Here is a 22,229-nt window from a genome sequence, read left to right as displayed (position 1 = left end):
TTATACACATACGCGGGGAACAGTCATGACCATTTCGCGCAGCTGAAGGGGGCGGAGTGGGGGCACGCGGACAGGGGGGGCACCTCGAGTACTTTACCTGATGACCTAGGTATCCGGCCTGGAGAACAGTACCTGAAGCCCCCCAGCTGATGCCAAGTGCCTGATGAATTTGGCACTGTATTCAGAGTGACAAACCCAATGATCACCCCTAAAGCCTCCCAAGCTTGGCAACTCTATAAAATCACCTACCTGTAGGTACCTATATCTTGAACAAAGTCCTTGCAAATGTCCGTCCCACCCTTCTCGGACGGGCATGTACCTGCCTCCCCACGACACCACCTCACAGGACCTGCAGCCCCGATCGGGACCCTTCGTTGACATGTCGACCTGTCCTCAGGGCTGTGACGATGATAGGGCTGATTCAGATGTGTGCCTTCCCATGGCAATCGTCCTTGGCCGGTTGTCTATCCATCCTTTTGCATGTTGATCACCCGTCCGTTGCCCTTGTCACGAGTCACGAGGTTCATGAACGTCGTCGAGAACAAGTACCGAAATGTCATGTCATTCAACTCGTCAAGCTATTTAAACATTCCGGCTACTACTATACGCAAAGCGTGTATCCTGTGCCGGTGCGCATGGTGCCTCATGTGTTGATGCCTTTCCAGGCCGAACCCCAAGCCGGCCATGCCCCCAACGCCTATCTGCCAATCGAATACAAGGAAAATATCGCTCTCTTCGCCTTCTCTTTCATTCATCCCAGATCAGGTGCCTCTCTACACCCTCAGAGGGCGTGGCCTTGGTTCGGGGGTCGCATTCCCTGCTGACCGCGCCCATACTGGCCACCAGGCGACTGAGGACGACCCCCAGCGGCGTACGGGCCCTGCGGCGGCATGAAGTCGCCGGGAGGAGGCGGGCCCTGGCGCATAGGCATCGGCCCCGGCCCCGGCCCCGGCCCAGGACCAGGTCGGTAGGCCCCACCCTGTTGCTGCGACATAGGTCCGCCGTAGGGTCCGGGACCCTGCTGTGGACGGGGTGGTCCGTAGTTGCCACCACGTCCCATGTTCTGGGGCGGGTACATGCCCTGTTGACCATACATAGGCTGATGCATCTGCGGTTGAAATTGCTGCTGCTGCTGCTGCTGGTATTGTTGTCGCTGCTGCTGCTGCATGGCATGATGGACGGCATGGTTGTTCATGCCCTGTTTCATCTGCTGCTTCTCGCGTTCACGGGCGTCAATGGCACCAACCAAACCGCCTCCGATAGCCTGTTGCTGCTGCTGCTGCGGTCTGTTACCACCACCCATGCCAAGCAATGGTGCCCCTGTCATGCGAGCCACCTGCTCCTGGTCCCGAGCAGACAGCTGGGACGCCATTTCACCTGAACTGCCCACATCGAGAGCGTGGTTCGCGCCTCGAGAGCTGGGTCGCGCCATGAGATCTCCCGAGCTGTTGTTCCTGTGGTGTTGGTTGAGCAGTTCTTGCGACGACCGACGACCCATCGAAGGAGACGGCGTCTTGGCACGCATGTTGTTCAGTGCCGGGTTGGAAGGCGTCCGAACATGCCCGGCCTGGGCAGCCCGCTGCTGAACATACTGCTCTGCGCTGAGGCCTGATCCATTACCAGCACTGCCACTGACGCTCGGCTGCCATGGAACCTGGCGAGGTGGGGGCGCATCGCCATGCTCGTGGGACGCTACAGCGGGAGATCGCAGAGCAGGCGAGTATGGGCGTTGCATTCCAGGGTTGATGGGCGTGGGGGTCTTCTTGCGAGGGCTCGCGCCGTAGTTGATTGTCGGCCCAAAGTTGATGTCAGGGATATCGAATCCTTGAGGGTGAGGCATGTCGGGCATGGGGGGCTCTCCGCCTGTCGTTCGAAGGACACCAGCACGAGGACGATCGACAGAAGCCTGCGTGTCGCTGGACTTGCGCCCGCTGGCGTAATCGGGGCTCGTGACGGAGGCATCGTCGTAGTGACTGCTGGCTGCACTGCGCTCACTGTACTGCCGCTGAAGCTGCTGGTCGGGCTGAGGGGTTCGCTTTCGGCCAGACTCCGTAGGCTGTGCAGGCCCAGGACCGCCCATGTGCATCATGGGTCCGGACGCGCCACCCGGAACCATGCTGGGGTGCTCCTGTTGCCGCAGACTGTCGGATCGGTTGGCAATCGGTTTGCGGTGGATCGGAGGGGATCTCTCCACATTGGGCATAGGACTTCGACCGCCTTGGTCGTTGGGGGTGCGGGGACGCTGATCCTGATACTGGGGCGGGACTCGGGGTGAGTTGGGGGTGAGAGGCGGGGTCTGGCCATAGCCGAGACCCCTGATGTCGAGATTCTGCGTGTGACCTGGCCCGCCAACTGTAGGGCTTCGCGCTCCGTCGGGTCGCGAGAAGTTGTTGTAGGGAGCCTGGGGAGGGCGAATGGGCGGGGGCATGCGGTTCTGCTGATCCGGGCCACCTCGGCCACCATAAGGGGGGTTGGGAGGCAGAGGGCTGCGAGGACCGGGGCTCGGAGGAGGACCACCAAAAGGCTGTTGCGCCATCGGAGACCGGGATCTCTTCTGGTTCAGGGGCGGGATTGGAGGAGGGAGACCTCCCTGGGAAGGCTGAAAATTGTTGGGCGATGTCATAGCTTCGCGAGACCCGCTGTCGTTAGCATAGGCTCCCATGATGTTGGCGTCAGGATGTACCGATGGTTGCGCCGCAGCAGCGTGGTTCTCACCGCTTCTGGGGTCGGGGTACGGGCCAGGATGACCGCCCGTTGGGATTGAAACGCCGCCGGCCTTGGCTAGTTGTGATAGTGTCGTGTTCGAGAGACGGCTGTTGGCCCTTCTAAGCTCCGGTGAGTGGTACGGTTTGCTGAGAGGCCTTGATTGAGGTCCGTGGTTGAATGCAGGAGGTCGTGAGACGGGCTCCGGGGTCTGAAGGTTTCTCACCCCGTCCAGAGTTCCGGGTGGTATGTTGCGTGCAAACTGCTCATCATCCGAGCTCTGTCCATCCTGGGTGCCGGTTCGGCCCTGCATGATGCCACGGGAAGCAGGCGGCGGTGCCTGGTAAGGACCACCCTGAGGCTCCTGGCGGAAAGGATCTGGCGCGTGAGGCCCGCTGACCTGGGGAGGCGCGGAATCTGTACGAGGAGCCCCTGTCAGAGAGAGAGATCGAGAGACACGGTTCGTGATGGCGGAGTCATCCGCGAATCCAACGCGGGCTCTCGGCTGAGGCACACCCCCACTCAGACGGTTGCTTCTTCGGCTGCCAGCACGGCTGTGGCCGCGAGGGGACGGGGTATCTTCAATCGTGTTCATGCGTGTTCCGGTAAGTTCCTTGAGCTGCTTGCGCCACTGGCTCTCTGACCATCCAGAGCTGCCATCCTTGAGAATGAGGCCGGTGACGTCCAGGATCTCGAGATAGCCGTATCGGCGGTGCTTTGGCATGGCGAACATGAGCGATCTGGGGTCTAGCACGCTAGCAACCAGCCTGCCTGGGCGACCGTAGAGGGCGAATGTATCCCACGTGGGGAACAGGAAGCGAAGCAGCATCTCGAAGCCACTGACCATGGGATGCACCTCGGGCATGATGAAGACGAAACCTTCGGTAGACGAGGGCGGGTCGGAGTGAATCGTAATGTTGCCCTCAATCTTCAGAAGCGTCGAGGCATCAATGAGCGACTTGGCCTGGGGATAGATGGCGTAGGCAGAGTATGAATCGGAGATGGAGGCAATCGGCTTGGCCTTCTTCTGCTTTTTACCCTCGACCTTGGTGTCATAGAACTTGATGTCTCCCTTGAGGACGGGCGGTCCGGAACGCTCGTAGGGTGACTTTTTCTTCATCTCCTTCTGCGCCTTTTGGTACTCCTTCTCGTCTGGCGGCGAGATGACGCACCAGCAACGTCTCCAGGGCACGCCTGCGCCAAAACGAACTCGCACCCATTCCTCCGTCTTGAATTTCGATCGTTCCATGACAATGTTGATGTTGTTGAGCGTCTTGCCTTTGCCGGCAATGAGGGCACCAGTGTAGGCCTCCTGCAGCGTCGAGTGCTCGAACATGGCGAGGCGGATACCGGCCGTCCATTGAATCAGCGAGTGGTGTGAGTTGAAGTGGAGAAGGTACCGGTTCCTGCCGGCAGTGGAAATACTGAGGATGTTCTGCAAAGGTTGCTCGTCGCTCGTCCTTGTGGGAAGAGACTCGATCTGTGCGCCTAGTCAGCCTTGGGAGTACTTCCAGGTACCAATCAGGAGTGTGCGGCTGGAGGGCGTTGGCCGTGCATCCCGATGACGCACCATCTTAATAGAAGCGTCGGTGAGGTTGATGAACTTGGGCAGGACCTCGCCATCCTGGCCTGCAGCGTCTAGCTCAGCAGCGTCCCACAGCGACAGGACGGTGCCGACAAGCTGGGCGAAGCATTCTGTCCACGTTCGGTCGGGGTTTGGGCGGCCATCTACAGAGCGGAGAAAGAAAAATCAGGTCAGAAACGATGCAGGGAGAGGCGGCAGCAGCAGGCGCTCGGAACGGGAGCACGAACGAGTGTTCTGGTCATCGAGCTTCAGGAAGTAGCCCTCCTGGTACAGCTTGTTGGCGTGGCTGTTGAGGAAGGTGAAGATGGGCTGCAGCTCCGGGATGGTGTCTTCGTTGACATCCATGAAGGGCGGTTGGTAGGTCTGGACCATGGACAGCGGGCGAGAACTGTTGCGCTTGTGGCCGCGTGCTGGGGTTCCGGTATTTAAGGGTGAGGCGTTGGCAGGCGATGATGCATAATCGGAGCGGGCAGGCGATGTGGGCGTTGCGGGGCGGTGGTGGTTGTAGTTTTGGGCGTAGGCAGGGTTCGGCTGGGGGTAGGGTGCGGACTCGGAGCCTGGTATGGTGACGGGAGGCGGTGCGCCTGGTTTGCCGGTGAAGGCACCTTTAGGGTTGAAGTTTGTGTTGCCGTTGTTGGCGTCTGGGTTGGAGAAGGGAGAGTCGTTGCGCGGGGGCGACGAGTTGGGCGAAGGTGATTTTGTGTCCCGTCCAGAAAACTGGGACATGAACGAGAGGACTAAAGAAGCGAGAGCGCGTGAGGAGTCAGTCCACTTGTCTTTGCTTGTCTGTGTCTCCAGGGCGAGGAACTCCCAAGCGGAAAGGTGACGAGTGCGCGGCAAGGCAAGGCAAGACAAGGCAAGGCAAGGCCAGGTACTATGTAAAGCAAGTAGGTCGAGCCAACTGCCTACCTGCCCAGGTAGGTACCTAAGGTAGGTAGGTACCTCAGTCTAGAAGCACCTAGGCGGTAGCAGCCCAAGCCGTCGGACAGGCCAAGCAAGCCGAGCATAAAGCGTGCAATTTGGTCGAGTGATGCAGGACATTTGGATCCATGCCCAGTAATTGGCCGAGAGCGTGTGGGGAGGGGCAAGCTGGGTGTGGAGCGGGGCTTGGTGGGAGAGCGACATAGAAGGGGAGATGGAAGGGGGAAGGCAACTGCTGCGTGTTGCAGGTGTCACCGTCGCGCTTGCGTAAACACCTGCGCAGTGTCCGACAGCGGCAGGGGGGTTGGAGAGAGGGGGGGCAAGAGAAGACAGGTACATCCGGTGCTCCTTTCAGCGCAGCAAGCCCACTGAAAGCCGCCAGGGCCAAGGGGGTCCGGTGGGGTTGGATAGGTAGGTAGGGATCGATAGAGGACCTCGCATCGATAGGGGAGGGGGTCGGGGGCGATCTCCCAGCGCATCGCATCGTACACAGTTCCTCGAACCACATCGGCCAAGCTGCAGGAAGTACGCAAGGCACCTGGCGATGGGCGGCAGCGATACTCCCGTATTCCAGGGTCGAGCGCCTGCCGCCTCCCTCGTAGATGCCTGGCATGGGCAGTCTAGGTACCTTGGCGGGTGGGTGTCTGTCCCGTGTACCAAGTAAGGTGAGACAAGACAAGTGAGGTAAGGTAGGCAGGTAGGTAGGTGCATGCCCGAAAGACAGTGACGACACTGCAAGCTTATCGACACCAGCGCCTGCACGCAACCCGACAATCGTGATCTGCGACGCCCAGGCTGCTGGAACTAGTCGAACGATGCACGTCGGCTCCCAACCCATTCGGAGAGAGCCACTGGACAAGAGATGGACAGACTGGGGAGAAGAGACCGGGGGAGCGAGCGCAGAGGAATGCCGTTCGCCCAAGCAGAAACAAAACGCCTCGGTCAAGCCAGGGCAGCACAAACAGTAACAAGAAACAGAACATACCTCGATTGCGGCCCATCGTGCCACGAGCTGGCCACGGCGCGCGCGCTGGCCGGGGGGGTTCTGGCTCGACAAATCGTAGTCGCAGACGCAAACTTAGAAGAGAGCGAGGCCCCCGTCGGTCGTGAATGGGGGGGGGACAAGACCGTTCGGAATGCGGCTTCGGCTGCGGCTGCGAGGCTGTCCAGGAAGGGGGGATTTTGCGTTTGGGACCCGACGAATGTGTGGAAATAGGGAGGCGCTTAACCCAGTGTGTTGATCCAGGTCTGACCGACCATACAAGGTTCCTAGGACGAGAAACAACGACCTGGAATGCAGAGTGTTGTCATGAATAGCGTGTGTGGCAGGGAAGAGAAAAAAAAAAAGCGGCGAGAGAATAACGAAATGTGAGCGCTTAAGAGCCGAGAGACACAACAGGCATGAAATGGGAAATGTCGATGAAGCGTTCGCCTGTATCAACCCACGTCAGGGAAACGCGCGGATGGAGGAGTGCTGGGTGTAAGTACTCCTTGTCTCAAGAGCTCGAGCTCCAAAGCTTGGATACCGAAAGTAAAAGCTGATGGGCAGAGAAGCACAGGCCAGAATGAACGACGTAATGGGCTGTGCTAAGGCTTGTTATGCCAGTGGTCTTGGTCTTGGGGTCTTGGAATTGCTGGCCGAAGTGCAACAGGTGACAAGAACAGGTCGAGACTAACCAGGCTACTTTTGTCGATGGGCGATGGAAGGGAGGGGGCGGATATCGCATGCGTCGCTTCGTCCAGCATAGGCGGGAAGGTCAAGTAAAAACGAAAAAAGGGCCAACGAGGGTCCGGTCTGAGGTGCCTGGCTTCTGTACATGTAGTGGTTTTTTTTCCCTCTCATGCCATCACTTTCGAAGTGAGAGAGCGGTGGCTGGATGGCGTCTGGCGTCCTGCACAGTCTTTATGCCTCCGTTTCTTCCACTGTTGCTGTGGCCTCGACCGTGCCGCCCACGCGTCTACTTCTCGGACGGACAGGCCGTGGAGATGGCAACTGGATGGGGATGGTGGATGGTGGATGGACCCGAAGAGGAGAGCGACGTACGGAACCACCGGACGATGCGGTTTACGGGCGGCCGATAGCCTACCAACCCCGGTCTAGAATGGTTCAGAACTCGTTTGCTGCGCTTGTGCTGCGCTGCCGGGGGGTGTACCATGTACCTACTTTGGCAAGGAGGTCAAGGTTTCCTTGGCGAGAAACTTGGTATGGGGATGCGCTGGAGTCCTCCAGGGCAGCCAGACCGAAAGGCCCACTGTAGTTGTACGTGAGTCTGGCGTCAGGCCAAGGTAGTGAGGCGCCTGGGGAACAAAGTCCAGTCTGAGGGATGGTCAAACGATGCTTGGCATCCGGTTCGTGTGTTTTGGCCGTGACGAAACCCCGAAATGCGGTGACGGGTTGATCGGATGGCTGATCAGTGGCGCTGACGATCTTCCTCTTGTTGCTCTTGTCGATTGCCATCGGCGGATTTCATCCCATCTCCCACACCTCTGCCTGTCTGCAATAAGTCACCACTCTGGTGCGCTTCAACTCTGGCCGAGCTTCCTCTTCGGTGATCGGCGGGCGGGTTCGCTAGATTCGCTCGGACCTGACATGCAGTCCGCTTCTGCAAGCCCTTGAGGGGGTCTGGGTAAAATGGGTAATCGTCGTCGTGTCGATTTCAAGGCCTCGAAATGAATGAGGCTGGTTGAACAACGACTTGACTGGCAACTCTATTGCCAGCGCATTAGCGTCCCCTGGAGTCGACCTGTCGGATCTCTGTCACAGGGATGCCTCAGCACGCCGAGAGGTACTGACCATCAGGCTATATACGTCGACTTTCAAGGAAGCGAGTCAATGTGCCCGCTGGGCCACTATATGAACCAGCCCGAACGGGCTTGCAGAGGGTCAGGCGAGGCCCTCACTCATCTTATCGTTTCCGGTGTTCAACACCCATTGGCAACCTCCGTTATCGTAACATGTATTGCGTGTTGACATCCGCGTAAATGGGCAGAAGGCTCAGACGTGTGGCCTTGCTGCCAGACTGAACGGGGCCTCAGCTGGCTGGGGAATAACACTCAAAGGACATGCCAACACCCACCGGCGCCATGGAATACCAACCACCTCGGACGGCTCAGCACCATTACACTGTCCGGCGAGACATTCCACCGCCCATCAAGTAGGCTGTGCAGGTTCAGATCCAGGTTTTGAGTGCCACCTCGGGCGTTCTTGGACACCGGTCAAATAGATTTCTCTTTCAATGTATGAGGTCGCCAAGCCTCAGTGTCAAGCATGGGAATACGACAACGTAGCGAGGCCAGGTAGGCTGCGCACAACGGATCCAAACATGACAAGCTGTGCCGACATCGCGAAAACGACACTTCGGCGCTGAATGACGAGAACAAGTACCAGGGCCCTTGCGGGTGACATTGACTATTGGCCTCCCGCTGCCGCCGCTTGAGGCGCCTTCGGCCTCTAACCCCATTCATGAGCCCCCCACACCACGGTAATGGGCCCAGAGCTTTTGACGGTGAAGCAGTGGTCACGCAGTCCTCTCTTGCGACCAGCCGTTCCTGGCGCACACATATCGCTGTGCTCTTCCGATGCATCCGTCAGCCCTGACTGGCCTTGGTACCCAGATCGGCTTGACGAGCGAAAGTTGCATGGCAAAGTAGTTCTGAAACAGCAGAGTCAGGGATCCCACTCGTATCAACTTTGTTTTGCTGTGCATTGGACAGGTATGCTGGATTCGGTATGCAGGCACTGGCGAGCCGCCAGCGTTTTCCCTGTCGTGCCCCATCCAAAGCCAAAGACTCTTTCGTCGTCCTCTCCACAGGCGTCGCGGCCTGTCACGACGGGTCTCAAGCCCCTGTTCTGTCCCAAAAGGCATCCTCAGGGTCTCCCCACTCATGCCTCATCTGTGCGAGCATATTAGCATATTGAAGCTCTTCACGGGTGTCGGCAACTTCGGGCGGCCCAAGCAAGGACCCTGGGACTCAACCTGGACAGGCTGAGGGGTAAATCTCCCAGTGTGGCCATCAACCCCACCCCGGGGTTAGTGACCTCTCCTGGCCACCGCCGGCTCCTCGAGATCCAACGACTGGCCACCCGTGTCAGTTGATCGTGCAGTACCAAAAGCAGAGTGACATGGTCAGGTACGGTCCAGCAAGGCGCGAGTCGCGCACGTGGCCGTAATGATCTCGCACCATCCATGCATCGTCATTTCGGCCAGAGCGAGAGGAAATACGAGCCTAAGATCCTTTAGGCTGAGGCCATGGACGCTTTGCAGACGACTGTGGTCTCTAGCCGGCCACCGTGTTGCTGGATGTCGTCCAACAGACAGGAAGACATGTCTGTCCCTTGCAGCGTACGCAAGCCGCTGGGCTTGAGAGCCTAGGCGAAGCTAGGGTCAGGAGGCTGGGCACGTCTAAGGACCTGCGAAGCGCTGACGTGACACTAGGTACTTGGCGCTCCTTTCTCCATATGGGGGGAGGCACTCAGCTTCCCCGCTTCAAGCTCTGGTCTACCATGCTTCTGGCTGAGATGAGAGAATGACTGAAAAGAATATGCCTGTGGCTTCGTGGCAGGATGAAGTAACAACTGTTAGCAATGATGATCAGGCCCTCTAAATACCGATGCAGATCACATGGAATTCGCAGGCAATGGACGGTCAAAGCTCCCGCTGGTGCTCATCGGAAATGGTTGTCGGTACTGGAGATTGGGAAAGGCACTGGACACGCCAAAACACAATCAGACCAAGCGCTGTCTTGTATTGACGTCACAACCAAGCCCAGCAATCGGGTTTTGGGTGGCTTGGCTTGTCGAATGGGATATTGCCTTACACGACGACGTCACCTTGGCATGTCCACCCACAGCTGGTTCATCCAGACACACCGCCTCACTGGGCCGCGTCAAGTAGCCAGACGCTTGAACCAGGCTGCGGCACCAGGCCGTCAAAGCAACTAGTGCACAGGTGTGAAATGAAAGAAGACGAGGCCTGTGGCTATGGTTGGTCTTGGGTTGTTTTGGTTCCAGCTAGGCATGGGTGCAACGACCACGACGTAAGCTGCGGCGATCGTTGTATCCCTGGGTGACAACTCATGAGGATTGTTTGCTGTTGGATTTAGCTTTGGCATCCTGCAGAGGTAGGCTTAAGGCCATGTAGCCGACCGCCGAGTTGCGATCTGTGGCACGGTATGCGGCACAGTCAATCTGCCGTGTCGATCGCAATGGCTGATCATCAGGCCTGTTGGTGAAGGGAGAAGCCTTGAGGACGGCGAGGGAGATTTTATAGAACTGAAGGGGGAAACAGACAAAGGTCAGAAGGGGACCGCCAGAAGAAATCTGTGAAATGCTTAGAGCACCACTGGTATCTCGCGTATGGTTATAACCAAGGAGAGGCATGTTGACACACATTTCATGTCGTTGTTGCGGCAAACTCATTACGCTCTAACGGCCCAAATTATACAGTAGATGGGGTGCCCAGCTCCAGCATCCTTCAGTGGGGTAGTAGGGGACCATCTCACTGAAGGGCCTGGAGACTGCTGTACTGAAGGCCCTGCCAATGTCCCATAATCTGATGCAACGCGCTATCACGTGCAGTCACTTGATGGCCCATTCAAGCTCAACAGTTGTTCGCGATTTCCCGGAAGGGCCAGGGAAAGCCAGGCTCAATAGTCGCCAGCGACAGCGTAAGTGCACCCTTGTACCATCCCGCTACCTTCCAATTCCCTTATCTGATCGAGAGAAGGCAACACCCTTCGCACGTCACAAAGACGGCAACCGACAGCAGGGCCCAGTGATCCGGGACTGTTGCGATCCAGCATCGCATCAGGCGCCGAATCTCACCTTGGATCGTGGTGATGAGACCATTCGGTCCGTCGTTGGCATCCATCACAGCACCTGCGCGGCGACTCCGACAGCCACCGAGGCGTCCAAGGGCCCCTCTGGCGAGGGCGAAAGCCTTCTCAACGACATCAGGACTGCGCTCCGAAGAACACCAAGGCCCCGCGATCCCGAGCCTTCCCTATCGGTTCGAGACGGGCATTGCTCTCTTCGCCAAGCGCGCGCCACGGCCGTTTCCGCCTCCATTCCTCTCACGACCGTCAAACTCCTTCTCTGATGCGCTGAGCACCCACGACCACAGCCGCGACCGTCGCGCGCGGGTCAATGGCGAGATTATCCTAGGCAAGACAAATGGCGACGACGCCGTGTATGCCAGCGATTACTTCATTTGCGCAAATGACGGCGTCGGCGCCTGGTCGACACGACCGCGAGGCCACGCAGGGTACGCCGCTTCCAGATCCCACTCTGTGCTCCCCATCCATATTGACTTGATCCCAACAGCCTCTGGTCACGCCTCATCCTGCATTTCTGGGCCTCGGCTCTCCGAGACGACTTGGCCAAGCTACAGTCGGCGGAGGACAAGTATGAGCCTAACCCGGTCGCATTTTTGCAGCAAGCCTACGACAACACGATAAAGGCGACGGCCGAACCGGCAAACTGGCAGGGAACAACGACCGCTAGCGGCGCGCAGCTTCACTTCAAGACCCTGGAAGACGGAAAGATGAACCCCGTGGTGTACGTCACGAACCTGGGTGACTGCCAGGTCATGGTGCTTCGGCCCAAGGACGAAAAGGTCATCTACAAGACGAAGGAGCAGTGGCACTGGTTCGACTGCCCGCGCCAGCTTGGAACCAACAGCCCCGACACGCCTGAGAAGAATGCGGTCATGGACAAGGTCGAGGTGCGCGTGGGAGATGTCATCCTTGCGATGAGCGACGGTGTGATCGATAATATGTGGGAGCACGAGATTGTGCACAGCGTACGAAACAGCCTGGAGAGATGGGAAAACGGCGAGGGCGGCAAGGTCGAGGGCGATAGGACCGATGGCGCCAACGGCGGCATGAAGTTTGCTGCCGAAGAGCTGGTGACGGCGGCGAAAGTCGTAGCCCTCGATCCCTTTGCAGAAAGTCCATTCATGGAGCATGCAATCGAGGAGGGCTTGGCCAGCACTGGAGGTTGGTCTATCCTGTACCGTTTCATTTGCTGCAACTAACCCCCTCACAGGCAAGCTTGACGACATTAGTGTAGTGGCGGCACTCGTCACGGATAATGACACATATCACAAGGTATAGTGATGACAGGGGGTCGCATACATGGAAGCCATTTGGCCGCGCATCATGGCTTAGGGAATGGCGTTTTGGTTCATTTATGTAACAACTCGAGTGGAAAGCAAATACTTGTCCAGGGTCTCTGAGGGCATTCACTGTTTCGGGGCCCAATCTTCGGTTTTCCTTGTCATTCAAATACTAGACTTTTCGCACGACAGTGCACGGTAGGCCACCAGCAAAATGCAATTCTCGAATCACATATTTGCGTAGTTGCTTCTCCTGTTCCATTCGAGGCGTGGAGGGGTTTTAGTTGTGGAGGGGTTGGACCAGCCTTGACCTTGACGTCTTGGTTCGTTGTCAAAGCGCTTATCTTATCGCGCCAAAGAAAAAAAGTTCGCCTGCGCCAGCCAACCTTCACGACCCAAGCGCCAGTCCCGCTGCCAGCTCCGAGCAACACGACCGTCAATCACATCACCGACAGACACAGCGAGCGCCCGCAGCCCGCCCCATACTCGCTCAAGATGCGCGGAAAGCGAAGCAAGCAGTACCGCAAGCTCATGACCCAGTACTCGCAGATCTGGGGCTTCCGCGAACCGTACCAATGCCTGATCGACGCCGAGATGGTCATTGACTGTCACAAGTTCAAGTACGACCTTGTCGCAGGCTTGAAGAGGACGCTGCACGGCGAGGTGAAGCCCAGTAAGTCAAACCATCCGTTCGCCCTCAGGCCCCGGCGCCGTTGTAGAGAACCCCCTCTTGGGACTGACCCGTGGATGGCAGTGATCTCGCAATGCGAAATTCGCAAGCTCTACCTGCGCAAGGCGGAGCCTGAGATGAACACAATCATCGAGTTCGCCAAGACGCTCGATCGACGACGCTGCGGCCACTTGCCGGAGGACTATCCCGAGCCGCTGCCGACGAACGAGTGCTTCAAGGCCGTGGTCGATCCGAAGGGTAAAAATGTCAACAAGCACAAGCTCGTCGTGGTGTGTCAGGATGACGAGGTGCGACGGATGCTGCGGTCGATTCCCGGCGTGCCGCAGATCTACATCAAGCGCAGCGTCATGATTCTCGAGCCGATGGCGAGCGAGAGCGCGGAGATCAGGGCGCGAGAGGAGAAGAGCAAATACAGGGCGGGGCTCAAGGGGTCTGCGCCGCCCGGCGCGAAGAGGAAGAGGGAGGCGGACGACGAGGGCGATCAGGACGGCGACGGCAAGGAGGCGAAGGACAGCGATGCGACGGACGCCAAAAAGAAGAAGAAGAAGGCATACGGCAAGAAGGAGCCTAACCCGCTGGCTGTCAAGAAGGCCAAGGACGCGAGCAAGAACGCCAAGCAGGGATCAGAACCTGAAAAGAAGAAGCGCAAGAGGAAGCACAAGGCACCAGCTGCCGAGGGGCAGGCTGGCGAGGATGGTGAGGCACAGGAACCGGCACCGGCACCGGCCCCGGCGCCCGTGAAGGAAAAGGCATGAGCAGGTGTGTGGTGATCTGGTGTCGGTGTGTTCCTTTGGTACGGCGTTCAGTGGCATTCAGGTTTGGCTCATAGCCCGGAAAAGCTGTAAGATAGCATGATATTGAGCATGATTGTTACACACTGCGTGGATGCGTTGTGGGTCACATGTCTTTCTGGTGTCTGTCTGTCCAGCCAGACTGTATTTCTCCTGCATTCATTTGCCTGCACATGTTACAGCGCCATTACCAAATCTCCAGCACGTGTTAGTGGGCCACAGGTGGAAGAGAGGAAGGCAATACTTTCTCTGAGGATTGCCTTTCTCTGAGGATTGCCTTTCTCTGAGGCTGATGATGAATTGAGCTGATGTTGAGGATCTCAATCTCTTGCTTCTCTTGCGTGGCTTAATGCTCTCGTGTGACGCGTTGTCGATGTTCCTCAATCGAATCAGATGACGCTGGTTTGAGGCGGTACTTCCCGTCTGCTCCCACCGTGGAGGCGTATATGTAACCTCAGACCTGTGCTTGACCCTCTCGACCCTCAAAGTGGCACTCGCACAGGCAACGGTTCTGGGCCCCACTTGCAGAGGGATGTCATCAACATGGTGGAGGTTGACAGGGAACGATCGCCCTGGCTTATTACTGAATTTACTCGTGGCCCAGCATTCCGGCAACGACGTCCCTTTTCAACGACAGGGGTCTGCCAAATGCGGTGGGCAGAGACCATCGCACATTGCACATCCCACCTCCTGACCTCTGCCTCGATTGTCCAGAACGAAGACTGTAATCATTTAGACTCCTCCTCACCCACACACGACCCCCGCGCAACACGCCAGCGCTACCCAGCTTGCATCTGTCAACGTCTCACGCCAGCGGGGGGGCTTCTCGATAGGCGACACGCGGCCCGACCGCCGACACTTCCGTCCCCCGGACCTCCGACCAAACAAGTTCCAGCGAAGAGATCAATCTTCGACCACGACTCACCTTCCACTACCCTTGGGGCCCCTCAGCTGTGAAGACAGTTGCCTCCTTCCAACATGGCGGGCCCTGCCGAATCCGACAGCCCTACCTCGCCCAAACCGACCTCCGAGAACCAGCCAAGCCCTACGCGGCAAGAGAAGGTCGGCGAAGCGGCCTCCAAGCCTTCGCATGCAGCCCCTCCGGTAGCCGAGCCGGTCGAGCTTGACGACTTTGGCCTGCCTGTCAGGAAATACATCGCGCCGACAATCATGCCCGACGAGGCATCCAACGATGCGTCCCTGACGAAGCCGAACGAACCTGAGACACCGCCGAATGGCAAGGCGCCAGTGGTTTCCGCAAAGCCACCTGCCGCGCCTCAGTCGAGCACTGAAGCCTCGGACGATGATGACGAGTTCAAGGATGCAAACTCGAGGGCCGCAACCCCGCAGCCGCGGGTTGCTGTCAAGGAAGTGACGTTCGAAAAGGAGGCCGCTGCACCAACGCCTCACGCCACAAAACCTGCTGTCGCTGACGTCCACGCCACGGCGGATGATACCTCGCCTTCCTCCACTACGCCTGAAGCCGAGGCCAGTGCATTGCCGGTCGAAAAGGAAGCTGAAAAAGTCGGTACAAAACTAGCTTCAACAGGCGCCAAGCCCCAGCTCGTGGAGACCACCGGCACCAAGACAACCTCCGGAGCACAGAATGCTGCAGGTCACACTCCGGAGACGACGGCTGCCGAAGCGAAAGCTGGCCCCGTGGCTCAGAGCAGTGCGCCAGCTGCGTCAAATTCTGCCCCTCCGACAGCCGCATCAACCCAGCACGCCCGGAATGTCAGCAGTTCTAGTGCTGCAAAGGGACACGAGAGAAACACAAGCGCAGCAGGACCGGGTATTGCCGGATTTTCGCATCACCAGGCAACGACGAAGGAGGAGGACAAGGAGGATGAAAAAGAGGAAGACCTGGGTTGGCAAGAGATGCCGTCATATGCGCCGTACGACATTTATGACGACGATAATAAACTTGTGGCCAAGGAGCACACCGAGGAGGATGAGGCGAAGGAGGCATACGGCTATGGTGGTCTCGGCGGTGCGGGTAGGGGCTACACCCGAGTCATCATGGATGATGATGCGGAATCTGCGACCAGCATGGACGACAACACGAAGTATTTGTTCAAGGAGGTCAACGGCACGAGCCTGACGGAGGAACAGGATGAGCAACGCGATGCCGTCTCCCAGATGCAGGCGACGAAGGACCTCCTCACCGAAGGACAACGCGTGGCCTACGTGGGCCTGGTGCGCATTGAGATATTCCAGCTCGTCAGGGCGGCGGAGACGATTGAGCAGACCAGGAGTTCCAAGAAATGGGTGACATTGGGAGCCGAAGCGACCAAAATGTGGGGGCAAAAGATGATGATTCGGGTGTATGCGCACATGGACATCAGTGCCGCCGAGCAGGTCATGGTGGAGCAGCTCGCTGATCACGGCGTGATCCCATCCGACTTGACGCCCGTTTTGATGGCAAACGCCCGGGTCAAGAATCCCATGGCAGGCAAGAAGGGTAGCACAGTTTCAACGCCAGCAGACCCGAATCGAAGCTCCATGTCTTTGTCGGCTCCGAAGGACGCTCTCAAATCGCCAACCTCCCCCAGGAGTCCTGCTCCGCCAGCTTCAGCCATCTCGCCAGAGGATGAAGAGGTTGCGGAGCCCCCGCCACCGTACGAAGCTCACCCCGACGGCGAGATGCCCGACGTGAAGATTCCCTCGGATCTCCCTTCCAGCGAGAATCTCGAAATCGATTTGCGCTGGACAGTCCTGTGTGATCTGTTCCTCATTCTGATCGCAGACTCGAGCTATGACGCCCGATCCCGCGTCCTGCTGGAGCGTGTCGGTAAGAGCCTGCAGATCGACTGGCTCGAGATTCGCAAGTTTGAAAAGCGCGTCACAGACGCTCTGGAGATGCAACAGCAAGCCGAAAAGGAGAATTGGAACGAGGAAGACCACCTGGAGGTGCGCAGAAAAGACGCGCTGAAGAAGCGCTACGTGATGATGGGCCTGGCGACGGTCGGCGGCGGCCTGGTCATTGGCCTGTCGGCAGGCATCCTCGCCCCCATGATCGGAGTCGGCCTTGCCGCTGGTCTCACGACGATTGGAATCGGTGGCACGGCGCCCTTCCTCGGCGGCGTTGGTGGAGCTGCCATCATCACGACGGCGGCCGCCAGCTCTGGTGGCATCGTGGGCGTTCGGGCGGCGAACCGAAGAACTGGTGCCGTCAAGACGTTTGAGTATCGGCCCCTCCACAACAACAAGCGTGTCAACCTTATCGTCACCGTTTCCGGGTGGATGACGGGCAAGGTGGATGACGTCCGTCTGCCGTTCAGCACTGTGGACCCCATCATGGGCGATCTGTATTCGGTGCTGTGGGAGCCCGAGATGTTGAGGAGTACTGGTGACACAATCAACATTCTCGCCACCGAGGTCAGTCAATGCCCACGTTTTCATTTATTTATGCACACTGCTAACTAGGACCGAAGGCTCTCACGTCAGGTGTACAGCAGGTACTTGCGAATACCCTGCTCACGGCTCTCATGTCCGCCCTGCAGCTGCCAGTCATCCTCACCAAGCTGGCCTACCTCATCGACAACCCGTGGGCCGTGTCACTCGACAGGGCGTGGTCGGCAGGTCTCATCCTGGCCGATTCACTGATCGACAGGAATCTGGGCACACGGCCCATCACGCTCGTGGGATATTCCATCGGTGCCCGTGTCATCTTCTCCTGCCTGCAGGAGCTTGCCCGGCGTGGTGCGTACGGCCTCGTGCAGAATGTCTACATGTTCGGTTCGCCGGTCATCGTCAAGAAGGACGAGTATATCCGCGCCAAGTCAGTCGTCCCCGGTCGTTTCGTCAACGGATACAACCGCAACGACTGGATCCTGGGCTATCTGTTCCGTCTCACCCACGGCGGCATTCGACGCGTGGCCGGGCTGGCGGCCGTGGAAGACTGCCCCTGGTGTGAAAACATGGACGTCACGGACCTGGTCAAGGGCCACATGGAGTACCGCAAGATGATGCCTCGCCTGCTGCGAGAGTGCGGCTGGCTCGTGGAGAGCGACGAGTTCACCGAGATTGAGGATCCGGACCCGGATAACCACGGGCAGCGACAGCGCGAGCTGATCAACGAGATCGAGGAGGCGCGCAAGGAGCTCGAGAGGGAGGGTCAGCAGGCTAAGAAAAGCAGGTTCTCCATCTTTGGGCGCAAGAAGAAGATGGAGAAGGCCAACTGGGAGATCTACGAGGAGTCAAACAAGGCAGGCGGGTCGGCAAGCAAGACAGAGGTCGAGGGAAAAGATGGGCAGGAGGGCAGCAACCACGGCGTCCTCTTTGACGTGGATGCGATCCGGGCCGAGCTCGCCAAGGAGGAGATGCAGGTCAAGGAGCTCCAGTCGACGCTGCCGCCGATGAAGCTCGACCTCAGCGCGTCGCCGAACCCACGGGACAGCCTGCGGGGCACCAGGAGCGCCGACGCATCGTCGCTCAGCCTGCGACCGTCGTACGACACGCGGCGCGTCTCGGAGGACCCGTCGCCGCTCGGCTCGAGCCGCGGGCGCATTGCGTCGCCATACTACACGGACCCGGACCCCTACCGGGAGGACGAGGTGTCGATGACGTTCGACACGTCCTTTGACGACCCGCCGCCACGACCGCCGCCGCCGCCAAAGGACGACCCGCCGCCGACGAGACCAGAGTACAAGTCTGCGCAGACGGTGCCCAACATGACACTGAACGACCCGTGGGCGGACCCCGACGACGAAGACTTTGGCAAGGAGAAGGAGATGACCATGACGTTCGCATAGTGCGCACCGTGGCGTTGGATGAGTTGTGTTGCTTTTGAAGACGCGGGGCTCTCTTTTTCCGTCCTCTCTTCCTCTTTCTCTGTCTCTGAGACAGATGGGGGCAGAGGCTATTTTGGGACTTGAACGCATACAATGACGACTAGGGCCTATTTGTTTGTAATATTGTACGCAGGATGGCGTTCGCGGCGGTTGCTGTTGCAGTAGAGAGGGGACAGGGGGAAGAGGGCAGACCAAAGAAAGGCGTGGTGGCGGACAGCCTTCCTTTACTGCAGGGGACTCGAAGGCAGAGTCTTGGGGTTCAACGCAGCTGTACAATACTAGGGGGAGTAATGGAAACGGGTGTCCAAGTCTGATTCAGGCTGAGAAACCGAGTCGATGTGACGCTAGACGGATGGGTTTCACGGAATCGACGATCAGAGGAAGGACGGCGTGATCCATTGGGCGGGGTGGTGTCGGGGGCTGCTGCAGAAGTCGCTGTTGAACCGGACGGGCAGGTTTTGCTGCACGTTGGGCGAGCGCATGTCTGGGCGTGTCGCTGGATGGCAGCTTACATGTATATGCGTCAAGCTTCGTTGGGGGCGTCTTTGCGCGTGCTCTGGGTATGTGACAGGTACAAGCCTGGAGGACGAAGTGTGGAATAAATCCATTCCTTCTTTTTCCCATGAGGTTTTGGGGTGTTCCATGTTCGAACCGTGCCGTGCATACCCCCATCAAGGAGATGGAACAACATGTCAGACGAGCCGTCGTCGAAGTCGTTGAAGCAGTAGAAGGCGGCGGATCAGCCGCAGAGCCACTAGAGGGTGGGGTCCAGGCCTGAAGGGGGTTAGGCGCCGACGCAAATAGCAACGCACTGCCCCTTCCTGCTGACGGGAGGGGGGGGTGGGGGGGCAGAGCCTGGCAAGCCTGGCAGGGACGGGCGGGAAGGTGGGTGGGACTCGGAACAGCCCTGTGGCGGGCGAGGTTCGTCGTTGGCTCCGGGCGGTGGGTTGGGATGACCGCCTCATTGCTGCCGGCTTTTGGCGTATCGCCAGGCTCTCATCTCGATTCGGTGATGGTTTATGGGGGGCTTCTCTTCCGGTGGTATCTTTCGTGAGGTATCTTTCTTGAGGTAAGGTATCTTTCCAAAAGCGATGATCATGACACAGACAGGCAACTGCGCCGACCCCAAGGCAAGAGAGTCACAGGAAGCCTGGCACGGCAGGAGGACCCCTGGATCTCGGGAAGCAACTGGATGAGTAGGCCCCACACTAGGTACCTACTGTACATGTACATGTTGCATGGTAGTGCGATATGCAGGAGCTGACACGGCATTGGCATGGGCTTTCCACGACATGTCAACTGCCAAGGCACTGCTCTGCCCGTTGGCTGTTGGCTGTTGGCTTTTGGTCCTGACATGTGTTGGTTGGGCCGTTAGCGACATGTCTTTGCTGCCACGCCTTGCCGCCATGAAAGGGCTCCCATCTTCTTCGTCACAGGGCAAAAGAGCTCCTTTCCGTTCTGGTCTTCTTTCACCTTGCTGTACATACACCTCCTCCACGCTCTCTAGGGCCTCGCGAGCAAGCCTCTCATCCTGCCGTGCACCACATTGCCCCCGAGCAGGACCACCGACACTACGAGCTAAGGATCACAGCTCAGCCTTGGCTGTCTACACCACCCTGCCTTCGCCTCCCTCGTGCATCCTCAGCTCTCCAAGCCTTTCCACTTGCCGTCGAGTGCAGATCCCCGGCCTGTCCCTGTGCGTGTACGTCTTCACCAATCCCATGCCACTCAACCCACCCCACCTCAGTCTTGCCAGGCGAGTTGATCTGTGAGACGACACCTTTCACCTCCAGGCCGCGGATCCTCCCTTGTCCTACCCTACTGTACTGACAGCACCTGGCGCAGTTGTCAACGTGGAGCACAACACCGCTTGGGTTACCAAAGCTCTTCGTCTCCCTCATCATCCCGCTTTCTGGTTTCTCACCCTTGTCCTCCTCAGAAAGACGCATTTGAAGAGGCCACGGCTTGCTTTTACATTTCGGCCCCTCTCTGTGCAAGAATTGCATAGGGTATCTGATTCCAGGCTCAAAAGCAGCTTTGGTCTGTGTTGAGGGGAGATCACGGGCAGCCACAAGCCGTCGATGATCCAGCCGCCCACGATGGGAGACATCAGAGAGCCGACACCAGAGTTGGACCGAGGCGTCACAAATCCAACAACGAGCACAGTCAACGAAGCGGCGACCAACCAGCCTGTTAATCTCCGTGGTACTGCGACCACGTCTTCAACTACAAGCGGTTCAACTGCACAACCGACCGGGAAGAACAAGGCCATACAATGGGAAAATTGGGACGTGGCCCGGCCGTTTCCTGTCCTCGTTGCCGGAGACAGTGGCAAGGTGCCTCACGCGATCAACGCACTATTATTGAGCGATCTGGTTCTAGAGAAGGGCGAGTGGTCTTATAAACGAGAGGGGGCCCCAGAAGTGACCCTTGCCACCACCTCTACGCAGAGCAATCAAGTGCCGAACTCTGGCGACACGGGAGAGACTCGAGTTCGCCAGACCGATGGCCGCGGGTCTCTTGAAAGTAGGTCATCGTTGTTCCCGTTGCTTGTGGCCGTATGTGCTGATCAACCTCCAGTGAGCGAAAACTCAATTGTGCTTCCGCTTGGAGTCTTAGAGTCTTCCCAAGCACCATATGGCTTAGACATGTACCTCAACCTCACCTGGCGGTATAAAGACGAGATCGGTTGGAGCAACTCGGGCGTGTTCACCGTCGTGGAAACGGTCGAAGAATCAGACGAGCGTATGGAGAGGCAGATTCAGGCGTTTGAGACGGAGGAGCACCTCCCAGATGAAGTCTCTCGCATCCTCAATGGCGGCAGCAACGTCATCCCATTGGACCCATCAAACACTGACCTCACTTTGGCTCCGTCAACGACAGGCATCGCCTCTTCTGCCAACGACGACGCCGATTTGGACGATGACAACGATGAAGGAGGGCTCTCCATCGGTGCCAGTGCCAAAGCTGGCATCGGCGCTGGTGCTGGCGTTGTGGGTCTGGCACTGATCGTCGCGCTCCTCTGGTTTTTCTGCCTACGAAACCGCCACAAGAAGAAGGGTCACGTCAGCAAGAATCCATACAACACTGAAGGTCACGTCTCCGAGTATATGGTCAACAAGGAGACCACCGGCGCTCGCGTGACCGAGTCACCTCACTCGCCCTACTCGGACGATGGCAGTCTCGCGCAGCAGCAGCAGCAGCAGCAGCAGCAGCAGCAGCTTCAAAACCAGACGGCAAGCTCATCGCCACGCGAGACCACCGCATTCGTCACCAGTGTGGCGGCTGCGCCCAGCTCGTCCAGGCACAACCTTGAGCGCCAGAGTGAGGGGCAGGATCGTGGCCTTTCCGAAGCAACGCCGCTGGCGGCGTCGACGCCACACAGTGACTTGCAGCAGCCACAGCACGAATCGACAAGACCAGGAGCGCGGTCCGCGACCCCTCAGGGCGTCAACTCGAACGTGTCGCACCTCATCGAGGATGGCATGACGGAGGATGAGATTCGGCGACTGGAGGACGAGGAGCGGCAGCTGGATGCGGCGATTGAGCAGCACGGGCACGGCCCGGCGCCTGGCATGAGGCGCAGAGGATGTGTCAGGTTTACCACCATAGGCATCCTTTGACTGGAGT

The 22,229-nt window shown here is 58.4% G+C and overlaps 4 protein-coding genes across 4 annotated transcripts; 3 read left to right on the top strand and 1 right to left on the bottom strand.

The window, feature by feature from the left end:
* Window positions 1-781: 781 nt before the first annotated feature.
* VDAG_03260 (SKG3 protein) lies at window positions 782-5,014 on the bottom strand (the record flags this gene model as incomplete). Its single annotated transcript, XM_009657125.1, has 3 exons — window positions 782-4,183; window positions 4,274-4,431; window positions 4,516-5,014. The coding sequence occupies 3 exons, from the start codon at window positions 5,012-5,014 to the stop codon at window positions 782-784; spliced, it is 4,059 nt and encodes a 1,352-aa protein (XP_009655420.1).
* Window positions 5,015-10,749: 5,735 nt separating this feature from the next.
* VDAG_03259 (rRNA-processing protein UTP23) lies at window positions 10,750-13,770 on the top strand (the record flags this gene model as incomplete). Its single annotated transcript, XM_009657124.1, has 6 exons — window positions 10,750-10,876; window positions 11,085-11,472; window positions 11,532-12,205; window positions 12,255-12,316; window positions 12,517-12,997; window positions 13,079-13,770. The coding sequence occupies 6 exons, from the start codon at window positions 10,750-10,752 to the stop codon at window positions 13,768-13,770; spliced, it is 2,424 nt and encodes an 807-aa protein (XP_009655419.1).
* Window positions 13,771-14,784: 1,014 nt separating this feature from the next.
* VDAG_03258 (transmembrane and coiled-coil domain-containing protein) lies at window positions 14,785-18,560 on the top strand (the record flags this gene model as incomplete). The annotated part of the gene is made up of 2 exons (XM_009657123.1): window positions 14,785-17,184; window positions 17,241-18,560. The coding sequence occupies 2 exons, from the start codon at window positions 14,785-14,787 to the stop codon at window positions 18,558-18,560; spliced, it is 3,720 nt and encodes a 1,239-aa protein (XP_009655418.1).
* Window positions 18,561-20,698: 2,138 nt separating this feature from the next.
* VDAG_03257 (uncharacterized protein) lies at window positions 20,699-22,222 on the top strand (the record flags this gene model as incomplete). Its single annotated transcript, XM_009657122.1, has 2 exons — window positions 20,699-21,125; window positions 21,180-22,222. The coding sequence occupies 2 exons, from the start codon at window positions 20,699-20,701 to the stop codon at window positions 22,220-22,222; spliced, it is 1,470 nt and encodes a 489-aa protein (XP_009655417.1).
* Between the last annotated feature and the right edge of the window lie 7 nt (window positions 22,223-22,229).

Source organism: Verticillium dahliae, genomic scaffold, assembly GCF_000150675.1.
Source record: "Verticillium dahliae VdLs.17 supercont1.5 genomic scaffold, whole genome shotgun sequence".
In the NCBI taxonomy this organism is placed as follows: Eukaryota; Fungi; Ascomycota; class Sordariomycetes; order Glomerellales; family Plectosphaerellaceae; genus Verticillium; species Verticillium dahliae.
Note: the sequence above shows the minus strand (reverse complement) of the source record. Positions and strands in the feature narration are given on the sequence as shown.